Genomic DNA, 25,187 nt, shown 5'->3' on the forward strand with positions numbered 1-25,187 from the left:
AAAAAGAAAAGACGGGGAGTGTGGCATGCCATTCTTTGTGATTATGCATTGTTGAGGAGGAAAATGTATATCACATATGCTTTCTTTTTACAGGGGCTCCCTAATGATGATCTGTCCATCCAGAATGGCATCATTATCACCAAAGCTGCACGCTTCCCTCTCCTCATTGATCCACAAACACAGGGAAAAATTTGGATCAAGAACAAAGAGGCCAGGAGCGAACTACAGGTTGGTTTGTTTTTTGCTATCTGACAGTATATTTTTATTAGGACTGTCAAATTATTCAAATTTTTAATCATATTAATCACGGTTTTAAAATGAATTAATCATGATTAATCACCATGTCACACTATGTCTGAAATATGCCCATTTTTACTGTATTTGAATGAAAGTAAGATAAATGACAGGGCAAGATTGGTGGTACCGAGGAAGTGTGGTTGCAATGACAAATGGACTAGAGACTTGTTTGTTTGTAGTTGGATATACATATATGGTGTTGGAATTGCACTGTTGTTGATGTCTTCAGGTCAGAATAAAGTTATAAAAGAGCGTCAGACTCTGTGTGACTCTGTGGGGAGCTACGCTGTGCCGCCCTCTGTCGTTATAACAGACAGCCGTGGCTTTCCATGATGCATATGCGTTAATTACGCTAAAAATGTAATGTAATCAATTAAATAAATGAGTTACCACCGTTAATGTACTATTTTTGACAGCCCTAATTTTTATGAATATAATCTTGGTTTATTGTTAATAATGATGTTCTGTCTACAGTATATGCAATGTTCATTTTGTGGAACTTGCCAACAGGTGACATTTCAGGAGAAAACTGAAAACTTAATGTTACACCACATTTAGTTGGTACACAGCATAGATAAACAATGAAAACAAATGCATTGTAGTTGACCCATTTTAACATGAAGAACTATGCCTTAACCGCAAAAGTGATTTGTTTTCAGCACATTTCTACCGTTTTAATGGAGTGTGCACTGATTTGGACCTGAGCACTGGAGTTGCATTCTCATGTTGCTTGACAAACATTACATAAATTATGACCATAATATACTGATTCTCATCACCCTTTGTGCTGATTTTTTCCAGTATCTATTACTGTAACTTACTTATATTTAATAAGATTTAGTCCTAGTGATATTTATATTCAATAATGATTGCGGAGTTTTTAGTTGATGCAATTTTCAAATACTTTTGTTTTTGTCCGGCCTCATGAAAAGGTGCTGCATAATACTTCAGGAGTAATCGGATTAACTTTCCCTTCGTCCATGGCCCTGTCTCAGGGCTGAATTAATGCAGTGTTTATTCAATTAAAGATTCAATATAGACACAGTGGGGCCTCATTAAATTAATAGTATGCATTGTTATATTGTTTTCCAAAAGGAGACTGATCCCAAAATGGCATATTTTAAACAGTGACTTACACCCACAATTGGGACCAATTTAGAGCGTAAGTCACAATTGGTGTAATACACTGCTGATGGGGGTGTCATACAAGTTCATGTGAAAAAGTCCAAACTATCCCTTGAAACTTTGTGCAAACCGAGGTTGGCCTGTGTCCTCCTCTGGTCAAATGGTAATATAATTACGTAATATGTCCTCATGTTCTTAGATTACCTCACTGAATCACAAGTACTTCAAGAACCACCTGGAGGACAGCTTGTCCCTTGGGCGCCCCCTGTTGATTGAGGATGTAGGGGAGGAGTTGGACCCTGCTCTCGATAACATTCTCGAAAAAAACTTCATCAAGACTGGGTCCACTTACAAGGTAAGGACTGGGATCAGCCAATGAGACCTGTTTTTGTCATATCTTGCAGGTAAAAAAAATTTGGTAAACGTTTTTTCCCGTGTTTTAAACTTTCATATCTTGTCCATCCCACGGGTTAACAATCGCGACCACTTAAACCCCAGCACATTTATACACTAACAACCTGTTGAAACGACATTTACAGTTCATGAGAAGTGAAATCCAATATTTTACTGTCCCTCCTTGATGTATTTGCTCCTGTTTTTTTCTCTTTCTGGCTAATTTCCTGTAAAGCACCACTGGTGATAGATTATCTTTTTATTTTGGAGAACTACAGATCAAGGTGTGCTCGATTGTCATTTGGTAGCATTTTATTCTTCAAAAGGATGAGACCCTCCTGGATTTTGCAATGTTGCAATTGCACTAATTCTTGCAAATTCAACTTATCTTCCTACACAACGATTTATTGCAACTTTCAGTTTCCCCAGCAATTGTGCTGCAACAAACACCTAAAAAGACCCACACACAACTTTCATCGCATTTTTTGGGAAAGACTCTGAAATCAGGCATGTCAAAGAAGACCGTAAAATCGTGTGGGGGCGGTCTAGTGAATTGCTGTCAATGTTTAAAAATGGGTTCTCCACTTCAGTTGAATATGCAAATCAAGCATATTATGTCAGAATTGTTGAAATCCTGTGCTTTTTGAGATTAAGGTTACAAAGAACACTTAAAATACATGTACGTGTTACGTGGGGCGTGGCTTGCAATGTCAGAACAGGAATGCTTTGGGATGCGGATGAAGTTCGCATCACGATGCAGTACCTAAGACAGATGGCACTTTTAAAACACTGATAACAATTTTGTAAAATCACAAACAGATTCAATGTTAGTGAAAAAAAATAAGCCTCAAAACATTTCAACTTTTCATGCAACCTTGTATAAAAAACATGCCGCAAAATCAGGCATTTCAGGTCGCAACAATCAAAAAAAGAAAGTCCATTAAATCCTGGCTGAACTGAACGATAACTTTAAAGCCTTTGAGAGTGTATTTTAATTTTCACAGGAAATACAAAGCTGTGCATGACAAGGAAAGAGGCCACATTGGTCTGTGGGATAAATAAATTGGTTTGAACCTTGCAAACATATTTGAGGCACCCATTCAAATATATATTTAACAGAAAAATAAAGTCGACCTTCCCATGTTCAGGAAACCTTTAACTTAAATTACTTTCCTGTTTATTTTAGCGAGAGATTCATGAATGTTTTCATTGCAATTCCTCATACGCAGATTCACTTCCACAAACCTGTCCTTCGGTAGAGATTATAAGACATGAATGTCTGCTTGCAGCCATTTCTCTCTCATTATCACATTTCTGGATTTGGATGATCTTGTTTATCCCCCACATTTGCCTCCCCTGTCACGCACAAAACAAATATGCAGTGCTCATATGAAATATACCGTATAACACACACTCACAGCGTTAGGAGCATGAGGTTAAAGAAGAAACTGTGCATTCTGTCCGGCAAACAACTTCAGCCAGGAGTCTCTTAGTGAGCTAATGAGAGACCTGATTAGTGGCGTCTGTGCTTGTCTGTGTCTTCCCCTCCCATTCTTTCATAAAAAGTCTTAATTTCTAGTAATATCCAGGCTTGAGTGGGGTGGGAAGGTGTCTGCAACCAACAGCTCTAGGGACAAGCAGGCAGATGGATAATTACAAGTGTTACTTCCATGAATAATTAAATGTTGATCAGAGCAAACACAGACACACATGCACACACTTATTGAACATACATGCACACCACATGCCTTTGAGCAACTGCGACCAGGACACCTTCATCTTGCTGGTCAGTATAGTCATTCATTTTGACATGTGCTATCTGCCTGGAGAAGCATGACTGTCATGACAAATGTGTGACAATGTTCTAGTCTATATAGGTTGTGAGCTTCTGAACTAATGTCCATTTAGTACTGTATTACCTATACTCTTCCCAAATTTCCTACGAACAATGTATGAAGTCCATGACCGCTTTAGCATTAATAAGCATTCAATAATCTTTATCATTGATGATGGGCATGACAGTCGAGTGGTTGAAACAACATGAGCGGCCAATATTGGTGGGCCTTCTTCCTCTCGTGGAGCTTTTCATGAGGTTTGTTTTCACTTCCATGGTGATGGCTTTCCGTTTCTTTGGCGCACTGCCGCTTGAGAGACATAATCATATGAAGTAAGTTAACTTATAAGTGATGTTGTCCTTTCTCAGTGTGGTTGCATAGGCACACATTGTATTCATTTACCCAGCAAGAGGCACATATTGCATTCTCGTATTCTTCCGTCAGCACATGCTGTAACTAGTTTTTCAGCGAGTTACAAGTTTACGTACCAAAATTAACAAAAATAAACCGCTACTCAGGACTGTGTTCGACTTTTGATGCTGTACTATGCTGTACTAAGCAGTAAAAGACACACATCTGCCATTCTACAGGTGAAAATTGGAGACAAAGAGGTGGACGTCATGAAGGGCTTCAGACTGTATATGACTACCAAGCTGCCCAATCCAGCATACACCCCTGAGATCAGTGCCCGCACCTCCATTATCGACTTCACCGTAACAATGCGGGGACTGGAGGACCAGCTTCTAGGCCGAGTCATCCTCAAAGAAAAACAGGTGACAGGTTTATTTAAATACAAAGTATAAACAGTTATATGATGTTTTAGTAATGCATTCATTATTTGCTTATTTTAAAATCATAGTTTCAAATAGTTACGGATTATGCGTTTTTGCCGAATACGAGCATGAAGCAAGTACATCTCGTCATTATCAGTAATCGTGATGAAAGAAAATCCTCATTATGTATTCACTCTTCGCGCTCCACGTGATTGGCCAGTCACACACAGCGACCGCCCCTCCCGAGACAGACTGTGCAGGCTGGAGCCACAGAGGTGTTGAGCGGTGCCTCATTCACATTGAAAGTTGAAAGTTTAAAACGGCTCGTGTGGCGTTGTTCACTGCCTCCACTTTGTGAGGTTTCCCTCAGTTCGCCTCTATTTCGGTTTGTATGTAAAGTTACTTGGTAAACTTTTTTCGTAAAGTACACGGTGCATTTGACAAGACAGCGCTGTGCAGGCTTGTGTTGCGTCAGTCACTTATGCAACTCAATTGTGGTAGCATGACTGCTTTTTTCCCTGAAATGTATTTTTGTCTTATTCCATGAAGTCATCATAAAACAGGTGTGCTGCCTACAATATAAGACTTTTGTTCATTTTCAGTTGGCAGTACACAGACAGTGGTAACAGTAACCTGCATTGACTGGCCACAACATTAGGTACACCTGCACAGTACAGCACTCCGTCAAACATTCTTCCTGTATGGCTATCATACTACATTATATATATAAAAGCGTGGTAAAATATTACACCGCTGTCTATACCTTGCAGTACGTACGTTGCAATCTTAAACTTGTTTCGTAACGTATGCAGTGCATTTAACAAGACGGCTCATGCGTCAGTCACTGCCGGGGTTTTTTTTCGTCTGCTTGCACTCCGAGTACAGATACGGATATGGCTAATTTAGATGGGTGAACAGATACAGATACAGATACAGATACAGATACAGATACAGATACAGAGAGTGGTGTACTCGCTCATCCCTAGTTTCAAACAGTTGGTGTGTTTACATTTACTCTTATTGGCTTTTAAAGTAGACTCATGTACAAAATTAATACTTCAATGGTACATTCATACATGTGGACATCTGTGTCACACCTAATGAGCGTTATAGCATGGCGAGTGGGAAAAATTGTCAAGCCATGTTGGTAGACTTCTACAAAAAAATAATAACTGAATGCTATAATGAAGCTTAATAAAATGCTGCACAAAAATATTTGTGGTTGTTAATTTAGGTCTGTGACTTCTTATGTTCACGTTCTACACCTGATCAAAGTTTTAAGACCATTTGAAAAATGTCAAGAATTTACCTTTTGCACTGGTGGATCTGAAGGAGGTTCTCAGTAGAGCTTCAAAGTGCAAAAACAAGAAATGGGAGTGAGACAAAAAAAAATCTGAGTATGCAATTTATCGCAAACAACTACTGAAGTGAAATAGGCTGTTCATCAACTGATCAAAGGTTTAAGACCATAGCTCAAAAAACCTTCAACCCCCCTAAAATAGAAATACAATTTTCAAAAAAAGGACTTAGTAATGAGTAGCTGCGCCACTCTTGTCAATCACCTGGGGAATGTTGCTCCAGGTGGTGAAGCTGGCTTCACGGAGGCCATCCATCCCCAAATGTTCTCATTTGGAGTTAGATCAAGGAAACAGGCAGAATGGTCCAAAAGAATGACATCATTCCCCGGGAGAAGTCCTTGAACTGCAGCGTTGTCCTGTTGAAAAACCCAGTCATTACCACACAGACGAAGACCTTCAGTCATGAGGGATGCCCGCTGCAACATCTCCATGTAGGCAGCTGACGTTTGATGCCCCTGCACAACCTGAAGCTCCATTGTTCCATTGAAGGAAAAAGCTCCCCAGATCATGATGGCATCCCCTCCACTGAGCCCTGCAGTGTCTCAGGAGGGACCTCTTTGTCATGTTAGTAATGTTGGAAGCCATCAGGAGCATCAAGGTTACTTTTCTCATCAGAGAATTAAACTTTCTTCCACCTGTGTCGAATGTCCCTTTTTTTATCCGACTCCCATTTCTTTTTGCATTTTGAAGCTCTACTTAGAACGTCCTTAAGATCCAACAGTGAAAAACATAAATTATTGTAATTTTTCAATGGCGTGTATTTGACATTAGTGTTTTATTCCATATCCCAGGAACTGGAAAAGGAGAGGACAGATCTCTTGGAGGACGTTACATCAAACAAGCGGAAGATGAAGGAACTTGAGGACAACCTCCTCTGCCGATTGACGAGCACACAGGCAAGGAGCTTCAACCCCAACCTCAGACAATATCAGACAGCAATTGAAAAGCCATTTTGAAAATGTCCCACAGATACATTATTGTGAAAGCAAAACATGATTTCATTTATCAGTGTGATTGCTGTTAATGGAGTTTTATTTTTGTACTCGGACATCAAAGAACATTGCAGTTGAAAGAAACATGCAAACAGTTTACATTTGCAAAATGATTAAATGTTGCCCTCGAACATATATTCTAAGGTTGATAAGGTTCAGTTCAGCTATGATTCTCTACATGTTTCACTTTAATTTCCTGACTGTTTGTCACAAATACTCCTTTTCTATTTGTAGGGCTCGCTGGTTGATGATGAGAGTCTGATTGCTGTTCTCGCCAACACCAAGTGCACAGCTGAAGAGGTCAATCAGAAACTACAGATTGCAGCTGACACTGAGGTCCAAATCAATGCTGCCAGGGAGGAATATCGACCTGGTAGGTCATAGCAGAATTTACATCCCTTGGGGAAGCAGTTTTTATTGTCATTGAATATTTTAGAGCCGTCTACGTCCATCTATTTTCTATATGCCATATGTTGGAATGTATTTTATATACTTTGTGCAGGTTCAAGGGTAGGCGGGGATCCTGGTCCCCCTATTCCAATTGTGCCAAAGAAGGGCAAGTGTGCCTTGCTTGGGCGCAGATCAGTGCGCTCACACGAGCCAAACATGCTGTGTTTTAGATGTGAAGTGGGACCAAGACGGTGTTATTAGCCTAGCGTGAATATGCACTTAAGACACTCAGTACTGATCACCTGTCAGTCACTGTTCGGACTGACCAAGTTGTCAAAGTTTTCCGTGTCATAGCACACGACTACGTGTGTGTTCAAGGACCGTCAAACAGTGTGAAATAGCCACACGTATGAAAAAACAGTAGACACACACATATAAAAATCGTGGACGTTCTAACAGTGGTAAATGTATGCTGTACATTTTACCCGTATTATCATATATTATTTATATTACCGTCTTATGGTAAATTAGATGTTTTCTGTGAAAAAAAATATATTTTTGTCCAAAAACCTGCAAATTTGTGGGGTCGTGAATGATGTATCGTGAACAAAGGGATCTCTGTACACGAATAACACAGGGAGAACATGAACTCCACACAGAAAGGCCATGCCAACAATGATTCATATCCAATTTTGTTACTCATTTGAAGCTGAGCTTATTATCATTAGCTTTCTACATCCATGCTGTATTGTCTACTGTTTGTTTTCAGTGGCCACCAGGGGCAGCATCTTGTACTTCCTGATCACAGAGATGAGTATGGTAAATGTAATGTACCAGACCTCCCTAAGGCAGTTCCTAGGACTTTTTGACCTTTCACTGGCCAGGTAAGAAGTTAAAATACGAGTTAACATATTTGCATTTGCCGATCATCTTTAATTTTAAATATGTGAACAATTTAGAGGCATATTAAACAACATTTTTTGCAGAGATCCATGTCAACTTTCATTATCAGTGTTTTGCTTGTTTGGCTTCTACTAGCTAGCTCAGCAGACAGATAACAGGTTCTCAAAGTTTTATTTTATTCATTTATTTGACAGGGACAGAGTACAATGAATAGCATCTGTTCTCCCTGGACAGATGTTACAAATTGTCTCTCTAAAACAACAGTAAAAGGATTGTAAAAAGAACAAAGCAAATATAAAAGATTATTACAAAACAGATGCAACTGCACAAACTCTGTTAAAAGATACAGAGTACATACAAAATTGACCACAGTGCAAACACTGGATAAAATGACCAACACATTTTCAAAAACACCCAATACTTACACAAGACTCACCCTATCTCTTAGGGTGAGTCCAGCTACCCTACGGGGGAAACTCATTTCAACCGCTTGTAACCGCGATCTCATTCTTTCGGTCATGACCCAAAGCTCATGACCATAGGTGAGGGTGGGAACATAGATCGACCGGTAAATTGAGAGCTTTGCCTTCCGGCTCAGCTTTCTCTTCACCACGACGATCCGGTACAGCGACCGCATTACTGCAGACGCCGCGCCGATCCGCCTATCGACCTCACGCTCCAACCTTCCCTCACTCGTGAACAAGACCCCGAGATACTTGAACTACTCCACCTGGGGCAGGACCTCATTCCCATCCCGGAATTATTTCTTTCTTTCTTATTATGGTATCTTTGTGTTTACAGGTCCTTTAAAAGTCCCATCACCAGCAAGCGTATCGCCAACATCATAGAGTTCATGACCTTTGAGGTGTACAGGTACGCAGAGCGGGGCCTGTACGAGGAGCACAAGTTTCTCTTCACTCTGCTCTTGACGCTGAAAATCGACATGCAAAGCAGCAGGGTTAAGCACGAGGAGTTTCTCACGCTCATTAAAGGTGAGAGGCAATCCAGCGTACAAATCTTTTATCCACTTACTTAACTGCTCCATGCAGTGTGAAGGAAGTCTAATGTAATGTCTCATCAACGTAACGTTACTGACGCCTAGTGACCAGAATACTACATATAATTTGCTTTTCAATATTTTTTGACTAACAATAATCCATAGTCAGTCACGAAACAGCAGTCGCTTATTACTTAATACATTTTTTACAAACTGCAATAGAGTGAGGGAATGATGTTTGAACTGCGAGGGGCGACTCTATTGTATAATCCAGAAAAATAAAAAAAAAATAGCATGCATGACAGTCAGATAAAACATTTAAGGTAGACTAATAAATCAAATTTAAAAAATTACATTCAGTATCTATGAAAACTGTTAAAATATCTTCTGTGACAAACCAAACATAATGAAGCCTTGAACTGAATGAAGCCATTGTTTTGAACTGAAAATGGCTAGAAACGCTAAGGTCCCTGAAACGCTAAGATGTATAATAAATTCCCCACTGTATGTATGAATAACACTAGAATATGAAAACAGTTCAGCTGATGTTCAGTCCTCTCATAGACTTGCTTGAATTGCATCAGATTTGACCTTGCAGCCGAGTACAGATGCTGGCCCCGCAGATAACCTGTCTCCAATGTGCCCGCTTTCATATATCAGCAGAGAAAAACAGCAGTTGTGAAAAGAGCCCCCAGGCTCCTTGATAAGGTTCAACTGAAATTGCTTTTTTTCAAGCCACGTTACACTTTGTGGGTGCTTATATACATTTCAAACATATTGGCGTAATAGCCAGGTGCTCTTGTGGAAAAGAAAGCTAGCTATGGCTACTTGCAAGGCCAAACAGAAGCGGTCTGCCAAATGCACGTAGATCCAACATCTGTCAGGTCAAACCTGCTGAACAGTGGCTCAGACTATGAATTAATTCACACACACACACACACACACACACACACACACAACAGTGATTTTACAGAAACCACACTGTCAGGTGGTGGGATATTTTATGAAACAGATGTGTGCCTTTAATTCTAATTCTAACCTGCTGACTGGTAACAGGGTGAATTAATTTGCTTTTTATCCATAAAAGGGTTGAAAATAAGCTGTGTGTGTCACATCCAGGAGGTGCATCACTGGACCTAAAGGCTTGTCCTCCAAAACCAGCAAAATGGATACTTGACATGACTTGGCTCAATCTTGTGGCTCTCAGCAAACTATGGCAGTTCTCTGATGTGCTTGATCAGGTACAATACACACACACATTGAGTGTTTAGGAATATTTTCAATCTATGTGATTTCGTCTTAGAAGCATGTTGATATCAGTTTCATCACGTTTTACTTAATCCCTCTTTTAACACAACACACACATGCACAATAGGATGTCATTGACACACAAAGACACACACGGATTGACAGCCAGGTGGCACCCATGGCAAGAGAAAGCCAGTGTTCTGTGAAATGAATTTAGTTCTGAGAAATTTCCAATCAATTAGATTCTGAAAAGCAGTTGAGCACACACACACACACACACACACACACACACACACACACACACACACACACACACACACTAATAAACACGTGTATTCCTGGCGTGATTGTGAACCCAGAGAGGTAGATTAACAGTTCTTTGTTTGATGAAATTAGCCTCCAAAATTGCACTGTCTGTCCTCTCCAGAGAGAAAGGCAGAGAGAGTGAGAGAGAGAAAAAAAAAAAGGCCAAACCATCGGAGTCTGAGTCTTCGCACATGAAACACGTCAGTGATTAACAACGCACTGCAGAAGCTTTAAAACTGTACTTTATTTCATACTTAAAATCAGAAAGACCGTCATTTATCTGACACCTGTGAACTGGCAAAAATGTCAGGTTTAGATTATGAAGGTCTTTAGGGGTAGTTTATCACAACTGGGACGCAATCCCTGACAGGCTACTGCGTTGGCAACTTTTTGAATTAGTGTTGCCAAAAAGCCAGAGAAAAAGCAAAACATACACAGTTAATTCTGATGCTCACCGAGTTGAAGTCTCATAGATATGGGGATGTCATTCACAACGGTGGTTCAAATTTCCAAGTTCTTGTGACTTTAGAAAATATTGGTTACATTCCAAAATGCCACGTCTAGTCATGGCCGTGACCCTAGGACGCAGAGACAGGAGCTTAGTGCAGGTGAAAAAGGTCTTTAATGACTGCACAATTAGGTGCAAACAGGCAAAACACAAACACTAGCAACAGAGCAATAAAGGAAGCACTGTGGGGAGGAAAAAACTACACAGAAGTAGTGAGAGGTGAAGCAGCGGAATGCATATCATCACAAGAGTCCAACAACCAAAGGACAAGGAACCAGCAAACAACAAAGACCCCACACTTTCCTGAAGAAGCCAACTAACTACAAATGAGGGCCAGCTGTGACTGTCAGCGTCCTTAGGAAGAGGTAAAGATGACCAAAAACATAAAAAAACAGGAAGCGTTAGCAAAATAAGAGAATAAACAGGAAATAAGGACAACCAACGCAAAATAATTCAACAAGCCATGCAAAGTGTGACAGTACCCCCCCTTAAGGAACGCATCCCAGACACAGATCCTGGATCTTAAAGTTCAAATTCACACGGAGCATTGGCGGAGGGTCGTCGGGTGTGCGTATGCCATTCTGGGGTGACAGCCAGGATGGCAAGCCCAACGAAGACAACTTGAGGACCCCACCGGGGGACGACCGGGACAGCATGCCCGCTTCAACTAGTGGTGAATTCAGACTGAGGGTGTCTAAAGGTTGAGACAACGTGTAGCGGGAATTGGGGGCGCCTGAGGCTTCAGATGATGTGGAGTGGGCACCGGGGGCATCAGAAGCTGATGTGGTGCGGGATTCGGGGGCGTCAGGTGCTGATGTGGTGCGACCTCCAGAGCGTCAGAGACTTGAGATGGCATGGAGTGGGCACCGCGAGCATCAGAGGTTTGTGACAACTTGGAGCGTGCAGCGGGAGCGTTGGAAGCTGATGTGGTGCGGGCTATGGGAGCATCGGAATGTGAGTAAGAAGTGGTGCTGGAGTGGAAGAAGGAGGAGAACAACTTCTAACCTGACTTGGAACTGGAGCCGGCCGAGACGTGCGTTTGCATCGGGGTAGGGCTGCTGTGTCAGCGGCCAATGGAGTTGGCTCAGGCTTGCACTTGCATCAAGAGTGGCCGGGAGCACTAGGAGGCATACTTTAAATGTATTGAAGTTATAAGGCACCTTTGAGTAAGCATCCAGTATCATTTGAGTATCTCATTTAGAGCTGCAACAATTGATCAATGAATTGATAATAAATCAATTAACCAAAACAACGACTGTTTTGGTATTTGAATTTTTTATTTAAAAATATGAAAATCTTCTGATTTCAGCCTCTCAAATGTGAATATTTGTTCATTTCCTTAGTCATCCATGAAAGCAGACCCATTATCTTTGTGCTTTAGGCAAAAGAAGATATTCACACACATCAGTTTTGACTTTGGAAAACAGTGATTTACATTTTTGCCTCTTTTCTGATATGTTGCAGACCCAACCACTAACTGTTTGTGTTTGACTCATATTAACTCATGTTGATTCGGTCTGTCTAGGGCCTCAGTGATTACTTGATGACTGTAATCAAAACAACATCCGACTAAGAAAATAATCGTTAGTTGCAGACCTCATCTCATTGCTAAGCCAAGTGTCCTAGTTTTTGATTGTCAAAATATGGTCGTGCTATAGTGTGACTGTTATGTAATAGCATAGCCACATTGTTGTACCCCCTAGCAGAGACTGACACTTGATATACTTTATATTTACTATATTTAATAACAAAAAGCGTACAAGGTGGATACAAAGATCGTCAAAATGAGAAGAAAACAAAAGGTCACAGCAACAAAAGGTCCTCATGTACAGGTCCAAAGTACAACTAGATATAAAACTTAAAGAACTGGGCAAAGCCACAAGGAAGAAAGACACGAGCGATAAGGTTAAACCACATACGATATACTACGGAAATAAAGATTAAAATAGTAAATACTTACAACGAGGGCCGAAGTACGATAAGCTCAAGGAACTAATACAACAAGCAAGCATGGAAGAAATACAGATAACGAGGGACTGTGGAGAACACAAGAAATGTCTGCTGTCTTTCTGTCACTGCAACAGTGCTTACAAAGGCCTGATTGCCATGTTGCTATCAGGTGTATGCAGGTGGCTCTGCCATCAGGAACACCAAAGATGGGCACTAAAACAGAGGAGATTTGCGGAAGAAAGACTGGCAGAGCTGTGGCAAAACAGGCTCTTGACAGTGCCAATGTTGATGCGAGGGCCATAAAGTAAAATAGTAAAACATGCATCAACCTTAACTACTGCTGTAAGAGATTAAGTTTCCCAATTTCCTATTTTCTTGTGTGCATGCAAATCAGTGATTAACATGTTTGGTGACGCCATAGCCTTCAATCAAGCATTCATAGAATGAATTGGAAACGTGTGCCGTATACAGTACATGGAGTCAGAAGCATTCTAAGAATCAGGCAACTTTCTGGGTTACCTTCACTTCTTCATATTTGCTGCATTATATGATGTGTATGACATGCCAGATGATCTACTAGATATGTATTAAACAGTATATTTAAAATACATTTACAGGTGTTTACCTTTTTACTGTATACTTTACCTAGTTGTGAGTTGAGTTGGAAGAGAATCAGGGTTCCTACGGATTTGGCATTTTTGAAATTCCAGACTTTTTTAACAACATTTAATCATTGATATTGTCAATCCATTATCCAATTAATCAACAACTATTTTGGTATTCGATTAATTAAAACATGTAAATATCCTCTGATTACAGCCTTTCAGATGTGATTTTTAAAAAATCTCCTTAGTCATCCATGAAAGCAGATCTATTACCTTTTTGTTTTAGGTAAAATATGATATTGACACACATAAGCTTTGGCTTTGGAAAACAGTTATGCGCATTTTTGCCTTTTTTCTGATATGTTATGGACCAAACAACTACCTGTTTGAGTTTGGTTCATGTTGATTTGGTCCGTCTAGGGGTTAACTGATTACTCGATTAATCTAAACAACAAGCCTCAGATTAATCGACTACGAAAATGGTTACTTGCAGCCCTAATATCATGTAATTAAATTATGGAATGAATCATTTGTTTTCATTCTTCTGCATATGAATGCCATTATGTCACCATATAATTGTCAGAAGATTATAGCTAACTCATATAAACGGTTGGAGGAGAATAAGAGCAGAGGGCTGGCCATTCAACTTGTCAATCATCCCAAATTTTTTCCAAGATGCGTCGCCGACTTTGTGCTCTCATATGAACATCTTAGCTGCCCTAGCAGGCGTCTTAGAAAAACAGATAGTCCATTTGTTTCGTTTTTTTAAGTTATTCAAAATTTAATCTTCATGGAAACAGAGTATTGGTAACAGTCTTGGAAACATTCATATTTTTCCATACTTGAGTTTCCATATTTCAGACCTGGAAATGTATAAAATCCAATTCCATACATTTCCATACATTTCCATACTTGCGTTGGAACCCCGGAGAACAGAGTCAGGGATAATAATTACTGACACCCAAACACTGAAAATTGGTACAGAAAAGCCCATTTTCGTTATGCTCCTGAAACACATTAGGCAATTTAGGCAATTACTGATGTGTGACTTCTGGCGTGCACAGTGAATATATTTAATCATTTAACAGACACATAAGGTAGATCCTGTCTTTTCCTTCTTATTTGCTTGTAAAAGGAATATATATTTTTTTTTATATGCACAGATAAGTCATAATGAGAAGCAGTGGAAGATGTGGTTTGATAAGGAAGCCCCAGAGGAGGAAAAGGTCCCAAACGCATACGATCAGTCTCTCGACTGTTTTAGGCGCCTGCTCCTTATTCGCTGCTGGTGTCCTGACCGAACCATTGCACAGGTTAGTAATGACACTCGAACCATGCATTCAATCATTCATCTACCACTTATCCTGTTCAGACTGGTTGCTAGTCAATCACAGGACAGATATAGTCAAACAAGCGTTCACATTTACACTCACATCTATGGACAATTTAGAGTCTCCACTTAACATCATACATGTTGTTGAACTGTGGGACAAAAAACAAAGCACTTAGAGTAATCCCATGCAAGAGCACAGATTCATTGCCACATTCCACTTGGATCACTATGAGGGACCTGGAACACATAATTAAGCACAGTTGAATAACTCCCTGTAAAGAAACAAAGCAGCCACAGAATATTCTTAATTAAAAAATAGCCAAGGGCTGGAAATTAAATCATATCGGTTTGTTTTTTTACAGTACATTATCTAAAAATCTCTTAATTTACACTAACATCTCAGTTGGCCAAAGCTTTTCAAAAAATGAAGAAAAGCACATCTTAAATGAATCAGTTTTCTTTCAGAGGATTTCTGGCTAATGGTCATTCACTTTCTTTTTTTGTTGTATGCTGCTTTTAAGCCTGAAGTAGAGGTTTGTTTGCGGTCACAAACAGTGGCGTAACTGTCCTTGCCTGATCCCTTAAAGCAACTTTTGACTCATAAGAGTGGAGAGCAAGGAAATAAGCACTGAGCTTGTTTTTTAGTAATTATCCCTATTCAAAGGAAGGACTTCATTTCATTTTCTATGCCGCTTGTCCTCGCTAGAGTCGCGGGGGTATGCTGGAGCCTATCCCAGCTGACTTTGGACGAGAGGTACACCCTTGGACTGGTTGCCAGCCAATCGCAGGGCACATATAGACAAACAACCATTCACACTCACATTCATACCTATGGACAATTTAGAGTTTCCAATTAACTTAACATGCATGTTTTTGGAATATCAGTGAAGCTGAAGTACCCGGAGGGACATGAACCTAGATCTTCCAGATATTCTGACTGTATAGCAAGCATGCTAACCACTAGGCCACGGTGTAGCCTCAAATGAAATATGTGTTGTCCAATATAGTTTTCACAGGGTTTTGCATTATCTAATATCAAGTATTCTTTGCCTCATTTCTCTCACACCACTGTCATCATCTCGTGCAGGCCCGTAAATACATAATGGATGCAATGGGGGAGAAGTACACTGAAGGGGCCATTCTTGACTTGGAAAAGACTTGGGAGGAATCAGATTCACGAACACCTCTCATCTGTTTCTTGTCCATGGGCTCTGACCCAACTGACTCCATCATTGCTCTGGGGAAAAGGCTGAAGATTGAGACTCGATATGTCTCCATGGGACAAGGGCAAGAGGTCCATGCCCGCAAACTTCTGCAGCAGAACATGGCAAATGTAAGTGAATGTAGCTTTCTTTCTATACAATACAGTGAAGGAATGTGTTTTTTGGACGATGGATTACATCTCATTACACATTCTTAGTGAATAAACACAGGCATTATTAAATGTCTTCAGGGTGGCTGGGCCTTACTCCAAAACTGCCACCTGGGTCTGGAGTTCATGGGCGAGCTCATGGACACAATAACAGAGACAGACTCTGTTCACGAAAGCTTTCGCCTGTGGATGACCACCGAGGTTCACAAACACTTCCCCATCACGCTTCTTCAAATGTCAATCAAGTTCACCAATGAACCACCGCAGGGCTTGAAGGCGGGGCTTAAAAGGACCTATGGAGGTATTTTGATTTGTTTTCCATCCGAAACATTCAGTAGAACCTGGGTGGAAAATATTTATTATTTCAACAAAAGGAATAAGTAAAATAAAGTAGTAGGAACTGAAAAAACTAATTGAATTAACTATAAAGCTTTCTAAAAAATGTGTCTGCCCATTCAACCAGAAGAACATTTGTGAGGTTAATCTCTGTTGTGGTTCATCCCAAAGATGTTTGATGGGGTTGAGGGCCTTGCTTTGTGCACTGAGGTTTGCCATGCTGGAACAAGGACCTTCCCCGCACTGTTCCCACTAAGTTGCTCGTATTGAATTACAGTAGAACCTTGGTTAACGTCATTAATCCGTTCCAGTATGTCCGACTCTAACTGAAACGTACTCTAACTGAATAAAATGTTTTCCTAAGAAATAATGTAAAAAGAATTTGCTCTAGGAAGCTAACACGAAACACATTTTAATAGTTTTATAATTACAGTTTAGCTTTTCATGCAGAAAGCAATTCAAAATGCATATAAATACATATAAATGGTGAATACAAGGGATAAATGAACATTTAAGGTTACTTTTACTTTCATTGAAGATGTAATTGTTTTGCGAAAGACACGATGTGGCAGGAAGATAAACACGGACACCATCTTCATGTTTTGCCATGGCTTTTTTTTTTATTTCAGTAGTGTTTCTCACCTCAAGTCTGCTTTTCATTTGATCAAGGCTGCAAAATAACCCAAAATTGAGCCAAAGAACATTGCAAGTGCCAGCATTTGATAGAGAAGGTGGGAAACATTAATTCAAGAAATAGCTCATGGCAAAACACAAAGAGGGCATCCGTGTTGATCTCGGTACCACATCGTGTCTTTGCCAACACATCTTTAATTCAGGTAAAAGTAACCTTAAATGTTCATTTATCCCTTTCATTCATCATTTATATGCATTTTAAATTGTTTTATGCATATAAAACAGTAATCGTAAAACTCAATACAATACTCTGCCATATTGTATGCTAACCGGAAAATGTACGACAACCAAGGAAAAATTTTGGCATACATTTTTAAGATTAAGATTCAGGATGAATTTAGGGGCTAGTCATTTATGAACAAGTTTGTTGTGAGCCTTTTGTCCATGTAGTGTATAATATACTGTACAATGATAAAGAAAATGCTGGCAGCTGAGATTCTTCCTCGGCCCCAGAAGAGCCAGTATTTAAAAAAGGTATTAAATGACATTAATCATCACATGCATGATGCAATATGGAACAAGTAGAGAATATCATTAAAATACACTTACAGTAACTTGCTGAATACAGTCATCTCTCGCTACATCGCCTTTCGAACATCGCTCCTTCACTCTATTGCGTTTTTTTGAAAATGTATTAATAAATGACCGCTGTTTTGTGGTTGACTATATTATTAATCAAAAAATATTGAAAAACAAGTTCTATGAAGTATTCTGGCCAATAGGCGTCAGTAACGTTACATGACACTAGATTAGATTACCTTCACACTGCATGTAGTGAGCCATGGCATGTCCGACACGACATAATTCTCCTCCCATTCCGTGTGGAAGTGGTAAGGTTTTGGCTTGTTACTTTGCCCTTCTTCCCCACGCCGTTTGAAACACTTTCTTCAGTTTAGAATAAGTAAAGTGGAGAGGTTAAACTAGTTAGGTTGGTAGCTTGCTATGCTAGCAGCAGCCGTCACTTGTGTCACTGCAGTGATTCTGTAGCCTGCGCATTACAGTTGAGCAATATGGTGTAAACAAAGAATAATAAGAGTGTATATATATATATATATATATATATATATATATATATATATATATAATATTATTATATATTGTTATTATAATATTCTACAGGGCTCTAACAATGGTAACAATTGCATTTTGAAAGTCATAAACAGGTTTTCTATGCTTAACATTGAATCCTACTTCTCTACTTAACGTGGTCAGGTCTGTAACGCATTAGCCGCGATAAACGAGAGACAACTGTATTCAATTTTTTTATATACTGTAGTAGTAACGGTAACCTGCTGTCACTCACAAATTCATTGGATTGTTTAGTGTAAATAAATGTTTAGTTGGCACATAGCAGATGGCTGACAGCTGGTGATGTTGATGCACTGAATCCTTGTGCACAAGTTGGATGAGTGTTGTTAATGCCACACTTGCAAAGTTACCAAACTCGCACCATTATTCAAGTAATTGAATGGCGTTAGGCTACATGTGTTTTGAAAAAAAATGAAATATAGTTAGGGTAAGTGGAAATCCGGATTTCTTAATTTACAAAGCAAGGCATCAGAAATGTGGATGTACTACGAATAAAGATTCCCACATCCTCTTCTCAGTCAATACTTTGCTTTGCTCTGAGATTGTTGCCAGGCAGAAAAATGATGGAAATGAATGTAAACAGATTGATCCGTAGTTTAGAGGGATCCAATTTGTGTCGGCATGAGGGGAAAAGGAAGTCAGTGATCAAGAGGGGTGTTACGAGACACCCAACTCAGGAGACAAGACGATACACGAGAATGAGGCGAGATTGTAACTTAAATTTTAAGAAAAATACAATGAAAAAATATAATGGGACAAACAATCTTTTTTATTTAACCGAGTTGCAAAGCGATGTAGGTGGCGTTTTGAAATGTTTACTGTCCCACAAATTGATGCTGAACAATATTATTGTCAGTATTTTTGGAGACCAAATGAACCACTGTTATGATGATGTATAATAATACCAGTAATATATAATAATATAATAATACATCATAATAATGCAATATTTCCCTTAAAATGTCATATTTAACTCTTTAAAGTTGTAAAATTGCTGTTTGTGACATGTATTTTCTCACAGGCAATTTGTACTGTCTATAAAATGTTTGGAGCATTTCTTGACATGCTGGCTTTTGGATTGTATTAAAGAGCAGCATTTCTTTTGTGGTGTATTAGACTACACCACAAGTACAAGCGCTCTTCCGCTTGTACTTTGCCGATCAAACGTCTCAATGAGTGTTGACTCTCGGTGTGTAGTTTTTTTACCAGAGGGGAAAAGTGGGTCTGGTCGATATGATTAGGTGGGCAAGTTTCTTTTGTTTATGTTTATGTTTCGAACAAATTTGGCAAATTTGTTCGAGTTGATGCGCTCACCTTGCTCATTATTAATATTCCCACACGGGGGCTGTGGCATTTGGTTTTGCAGTCATCTTTTTTTACTCTAATTTCCACTGCTTTGCATTGCGAGGCTCCACTCTTTTACTGTGAGTCTGCTAGCGGCCCCGCCAAACCCCGTAGAGACAAAGCGACTACAGTATTACTATACTATACAGTATACTAATAGTATACTGACAAGACGTCTCACTCCATGTCACAACGTCTCAAGCCGTTCTGTGAAGTGTCTAGTCGCTGAACGAATGCACAGAGTGAACTCTCTTCCTGCCTTTTTGGGGGGCGAGAGAGGAGGAAAACAGACACACATGCACATGGCAATATATGGAGGCAAAATTAGCGAGACTGTTTTTTTGAACGAGAAATCACACCACGTTTTGATCTTGCGAGATCTTGCGACACCCCGTGTCATTAACATAAAATATGGATTTGTATTGTTGAAGTATTTTTGAATCGTCCTTTCATCAATGATCAAAGCGTGTGTATGTGTCATCACAAGAATGACATCAGAAGAATTCCCATATGCGCAGATGAATTCATTACATTTTCACAGCATGCACGCTTCTTGAAATTTTAAACAATGTTGTGATTATTGTTTTAGAGGGGAGAAAAAATAGTTAATATGTATAAACCAGCTGTCTCTGTCTGCTTCAAGATGGAAACTGATACATACAGTTGCAGTGCATGCTTTTCTTCAACTTGCGAGTCTCGGTGTCAGTGGAGAATTTAAATTCTTTATGAATTTAAAAACTCGGACCACCTACAATAATTTAAGTCCTATTTTTCCACATGCACTGTATCTATCTATCGAAACAATTATTTTCGTTTTGCGCCTTTTGGATAGCAGAATGAAATGCATTTCCCACAGAAGTTAGCAACCTGCAGTTTCAAATGATTTCACTACACTCTTATCCCCATGAACATTGTGTGATGTGTTAAGGGTTTGCAAAGCCCTTTGGGTTGCTGTTCAAATCCACAAAAGTACCAGTTAGGAGCTTTCTGTACCTGTTGGGCTTGGGGGTCATAACTCCAATTTTACTCCTGCAGCTCATGTGTTTATCCATGATTTCCCTCACCAGGCATAAACCAGGACCTTTTGGATGTCAGTAATATGGCCCAGTGGAAGCCAATGCTGTATGGTGTGGCATTTCTTCATAGCACTGTACAGGAAAGGAGAAAGTACGGCCCTTTGGGATGGAACATTCCGTATGAGTTTAACCAGGCAGACTTCAACGCCACTGTGCAGTTTGTTCAGACCCACCTTGATGATATAGACATGAAAAAGGTAAGGAACACTGTCACAGACGGAGTGCAGAGATTTAAAGATCTTGTGAATGGGTGACATGGCCGTATTGCGTCAAGTAGTGACCTCCGTAGGCACTGTCACCGAATTAATTGCTGGATGATTTGACCATTACAACTGATAAGTTGAAACCCACATAAATGCCAGTATATCAGTGTGTCACAGTGTCTGCGTATCGGCAACGCAAACAAGGAAATAGTCATTAATTTTTTGTGAAAAATGATGGCAATATTGTTATTTAAAATACATTGGTACAAATAAAGTTCTCTTTTTGCAGTAAAAACCTGCCTATTTTCGGATAATTTTATATATATATATACATTTTTTGAAATGCCAATGTGGTTGTATGATACTTTTTTCAGGGCGTGTCATGGAATACAGTCCGTTACATGATTGGAGAAATTCAGTATGGTGGCCGTGTGACAGACGACTATGACAAACGCCTCCTCAACACCTTTGCCAAAGTGTGGTTCAGTGAGGAAATGTTTGGACCTGCTTTCAGCTTCTATAAAGGCTACAGCATTCCCAGATGTTCAAATCTTGACCAATATCTTACATATATCCAGGTGAGTGGCCGTATGCCTTGTCTTTCTACTGTCTCCTCTTTTATTATGTCTCTTTGCCAGCTGTCAGTGACATCATTAGGAAAAACATATTTAACTGGCCTCTCGTCACATCCAGGTTGAAATCACTATATGTAATGTTTAGATTTAATGCCAGAATCCTCATTTTCCTCCAAATTCTTTATGATTTATGAGTGCTAAACGGTGTGGGTATGCTGTGGCCAGTTGCTGAGCTAGTTTCATTAAAGCTTGTTTCATTATGATGGATGTTTGAGGCTGCCAGGGTCTGCAAGCTTATTCCCAACTTCAGCCTCCCAAATACAGGATGAAAAGGACACCCAACACAGCGATACAAATGTACAGTATATACACATTTGCTATCAAGGTTTTTCTTGCCAACAAAAAGACACTCGCAAATTTGCACGTTCCCTGCTTAGACATAAAAGTCAATGTGTCTATTTATGTGCCGGTCAACACATTTATCTATTTCAATGAAATGCAGAGAGACAAGAAAAGTCATAATTACCCATAAGGCAATAAGAATAACTACAACAAATGGACAAAAGGTCATGGAAAAAATAAAAAAATATATTAGACCACCCTTGTTTCTTCAGTTTCTGGTTCATTTTAATCCCTGATACAACTAAAGGTACCTTTGTTTTACACAAATATAACAATGACAACAAAAATAGCTCATAAGAATTACATTTTTTGGCAGTACAATGCTATAGCTATTCATGTAAGAACTTATATGCAATGTTTAGCTTGTTTATGCAATGTTTGGATTGACAAAAATGAACCCAGTTGTTCCTTTGTAGGAGTTCAAAAATGTGAGCTGAAATAATCATTGCTTTAAAGACCGGAGGGTTTTTCATCCTTCATATTCATTTGTTTGTTCCTGACCCTCGGTCTTCTATGGTAACTTGTGCATTTTGCTGTGCTTCAAAGGGGTATTTGTTCTGCCTCAAGCACATACAATAAAACGATCGCAGAACCCCTTAAAATTGAGTGAAGAACCGTTCAATGCATTATTAATAACTGTTAGGCAGGAACCATTTTTCTTGCAGCAAAAATAAATAAAAAAAAAACAGTTCAGGGTTTGGTAAAATAAAACTCTGCTGTCACTTTTTAAAAAAATATGAGCTATTCAATGCTACCAACACCTGGACAAATACATGATACACCGTATGATTCTGCACGAAATAAATTATTGATTTATATGGCAACTGAAGACAATGAAAAGTGTTACAAAAATACTAACGGAAAGTTTTAAAGGCAAGGAGCAAGCCTAAGATTTGCCAACTCCAAAAACTGGACTGGTGCACTTTGAAGTCTGCAGTTTGGAAAGTATGCTCATGCAAGTATGCTCATACAAGTATAACCGTGAAAGCAATGACCCAATGTACAATGTACAGAGAAATTTATGTCTTGGGACAAAAAAATACCGTATGTTAAGCGACAATACTTTTATTTATTAGGAGCAGAATAAGAACGTATAGGTTGAACCGTGGCACATCATGGAAATGTCTACAATCAGCTGAGCTGACTAAATGACCACATTTTTACATCAATTCAATTTTTTTCTTTACTTGTTCTAACATATTCAATGGGCATTAACAGGATTCTTCAGGTTCAAATAGTGTAAGAGTGGTCTAATTGGCTAGTTAGACTGCGGCCATTGGTAGTGTAGTGGTTCACATTGCTGACTTTTGGGTGGCTATCGAGGGATCAATTGTCTTTTCACACAAAAACCTGACAGATTAAAGAAAACTAACTTTCACACTGTTGAACGAGCACTTAGGCGATTAAGGAAAAAACCTCAAATAGGGCACTGTGTAGGGCCTCATCGAGTTGAGCTGAGATAGAGCAACAGTGGAGTAGTGTGCCACTTTGTTTGAAATGCCATCTTCACTCTCCAAACACAACCACTGAATTTTGATCTGTGTGTTTCAAACACAAAAGGGAGTGTGCAGCACATGAAGCCTTTCAATAGAGATTGAATTTGCCTTCATGCAAAAAGATTAGGACACACAATGATGTAACTATTTTACTTCCAAGATGCTGCACACATAATGGTGAACATTTGGTACAACATGCACCTGTACTGTGTTGCCTGTGTGATTATTCTGACAAACACACCACATTGTGGCGCTGTTATTAAACCCCTACGTTTAACCCCATAAGTCAGATTGGCTTGAAATTTCAAGAATCGCCACAAAATTTGGCACACACCCTGAGAGGACTGACATTCTCGTCTTTAAATCCGAGCAAGATTGCCTGAAAAACAGTGTCCCCTGTGGTTGACTGTCAACTATTCCAGGGTATAGTCCACTTTTTGCCTGAAGTCAGCTGACAATCCTGACCAGGATAAGGGGGAGAGGATGGATGGATGGATGGATGGATGGATGGATGGATATTCTTCACATTTGAACACAACCCATAGGGGGTACCGCAAATGTGATTTTCAGGCTTGTGAAAAAAAAATTAAAAACATAATTTTTAACATGACTGTATGTCACATTAGGGGAAACATCATCTTCTACTTAGCTATAAGGTGCTCCACAGGTGATGTCTGATATGTGTATTGGAATAAAGGTCGATTTTTTCTTGACATTGTGGAATATAATCAGGGCGCCTCAGGTCTAATAACTTGTTTGTTTTCATAGGGTCTCCCAGCCTATGACTCTCCAGAGGTGTTTGGTTTGCACCCGAATGCAGACATCAGCCACCAAAGCACATTAGCAAAGGACGTATTGGACACAATTCTCAGTATTCAGCCTAAAGATAGCTCATCAGGGGGAGGAGAAACCAGAGAGGCTGTGGTGTCCAGGCTGGCTGATGACATGCTGGAGAAACTGCCTGCAGACTATGTACCTTTTGAAGTAAGCCTGTGTGACTCTGCGTGACTGCGTGACTGTGTGTCTGTGTATGTGTCGGTCGATGCCTGTGTGAAGCCTGAGGGGAGTGTCTCAGTACAGCAAAGCATCGTGAGTAATGTTCTTCACCTTCCACTAGTGCTGTGCTAAGTGGCAGGGTGGGTACACCCAAACACAAGGGGTGTGTGAGTGTTAGAGATCGTAACAGAGAAAACAACGCTGGAAATAGACAGTCGAGGTGTGAATAAAAGCAGGATGCTCTACAGTCCCAGGAGGACCAGGAGAAAACACAAAAATGCATCTATGTCAAATAAAAACAGGATTTTTCCAAGAAATACAAAGAATACAAAGAATGAATCCCCATTCTTTGCAAACAGTAACTATAGAAACCTCATATCCTGTGTATGACCACTTGGTCTGCTTTTCTTCACCACTGAAGGAAGGTCGGTATATCCGAAGGTTATGTATGTAGAAAGAATAGAGAAACAAACTGGGCTACGTAATCAAATGATGCCTGTGCAGAAGAGAATGAGATCTCTAATGTTATGATCTGCTACTGTATAGCAGGTGTCAACTACACTTTGACAAGGATGCTTTTGTTTCTTTTGCT

The 25,187-nt window shown here is 39.6% G+C and overlaps 1 protein-coding gene across 1 annotated transcript in view; it reads left to right on the forward strand.

Annotated features, from left to right (window-relative positions):
* The window catches only part of dnah5 (dynein, axonemal, heavy chain 5), a 126,125-nt gene that overhangs the window by 91,655 nt on the left and 9,283 nt on the right, over positions 1 to 25,187 (forward strand). The window contains exons 71-84 of the mRNA XM_054781379.1: positions 94 to 228; positions 1,622 to 1,777; positions 4,241 to 4,423; positions 6,573 to 6,677; positions 7,008 to 7,146; positions 7,933 to 8,047; positions 8,868 to 9,058; positions 10,183 to 10,304; positions 14,844 to 14,993; positions 16,101 to 16,346; positions 16,467 to 16,686; positions 20,915 to 21,120; positions 21,501 to 21,704; positions 24,368 to 24,583. Of these exons, the coding sequence (XP_054637354.1) occupies positions 94 to 228; positions 1,622 to 1,777; positions 4,241 to 4,423; positions 6,573 to 6,677; positions 7,008 to 7,146; positions 7,933 to 8,047; positions 8,868 to 9,058; positions 10,183 to 10,304; positions 14,844 to 14,993; positions 16,101 to 16,346; positions 16,467 to 16,686; positions 20,915 to 21,120; positions 21,501 to 21,704; positions 24,368 to 24,583 (2,388 nt within the window). The remainder of the gene's footprint in view (positions 1 to 93; positions 229 to 1,621; positions 1,778 to 4,240; positions 4,424 to 6,572; positions 6,678 to 7,007; positions 7,147 to 7,932; positions 8,048 to 8,867; positions 9,059 to 10,182; positions 10,305 to 14,843; positions 14,994 to 16,100; positions 16,347 to 16,466; positions 16,687 to 20,914; positions 21,121 to 21,500; positions 21,705 to 24,367; positions 24,584 to 25,187) is intronic.

This window comes from Dunckerocampus dactyliophorus, chromosome 7, assembly GCF_027744805.1.
Source record: "Dunckerocampus dactyliophorus isolate RoL2022-P2 chromosome 7, RoL_Ddac_1.1, whole genome shotgun sequence".
Lineage (NCBI taxonomy): Eukaryota > Metazoa > Chordata > Actinopteri > Syngnathiformes > Syngnathidae > Dunckerocampus > Dunckerocampus dactyliophorus.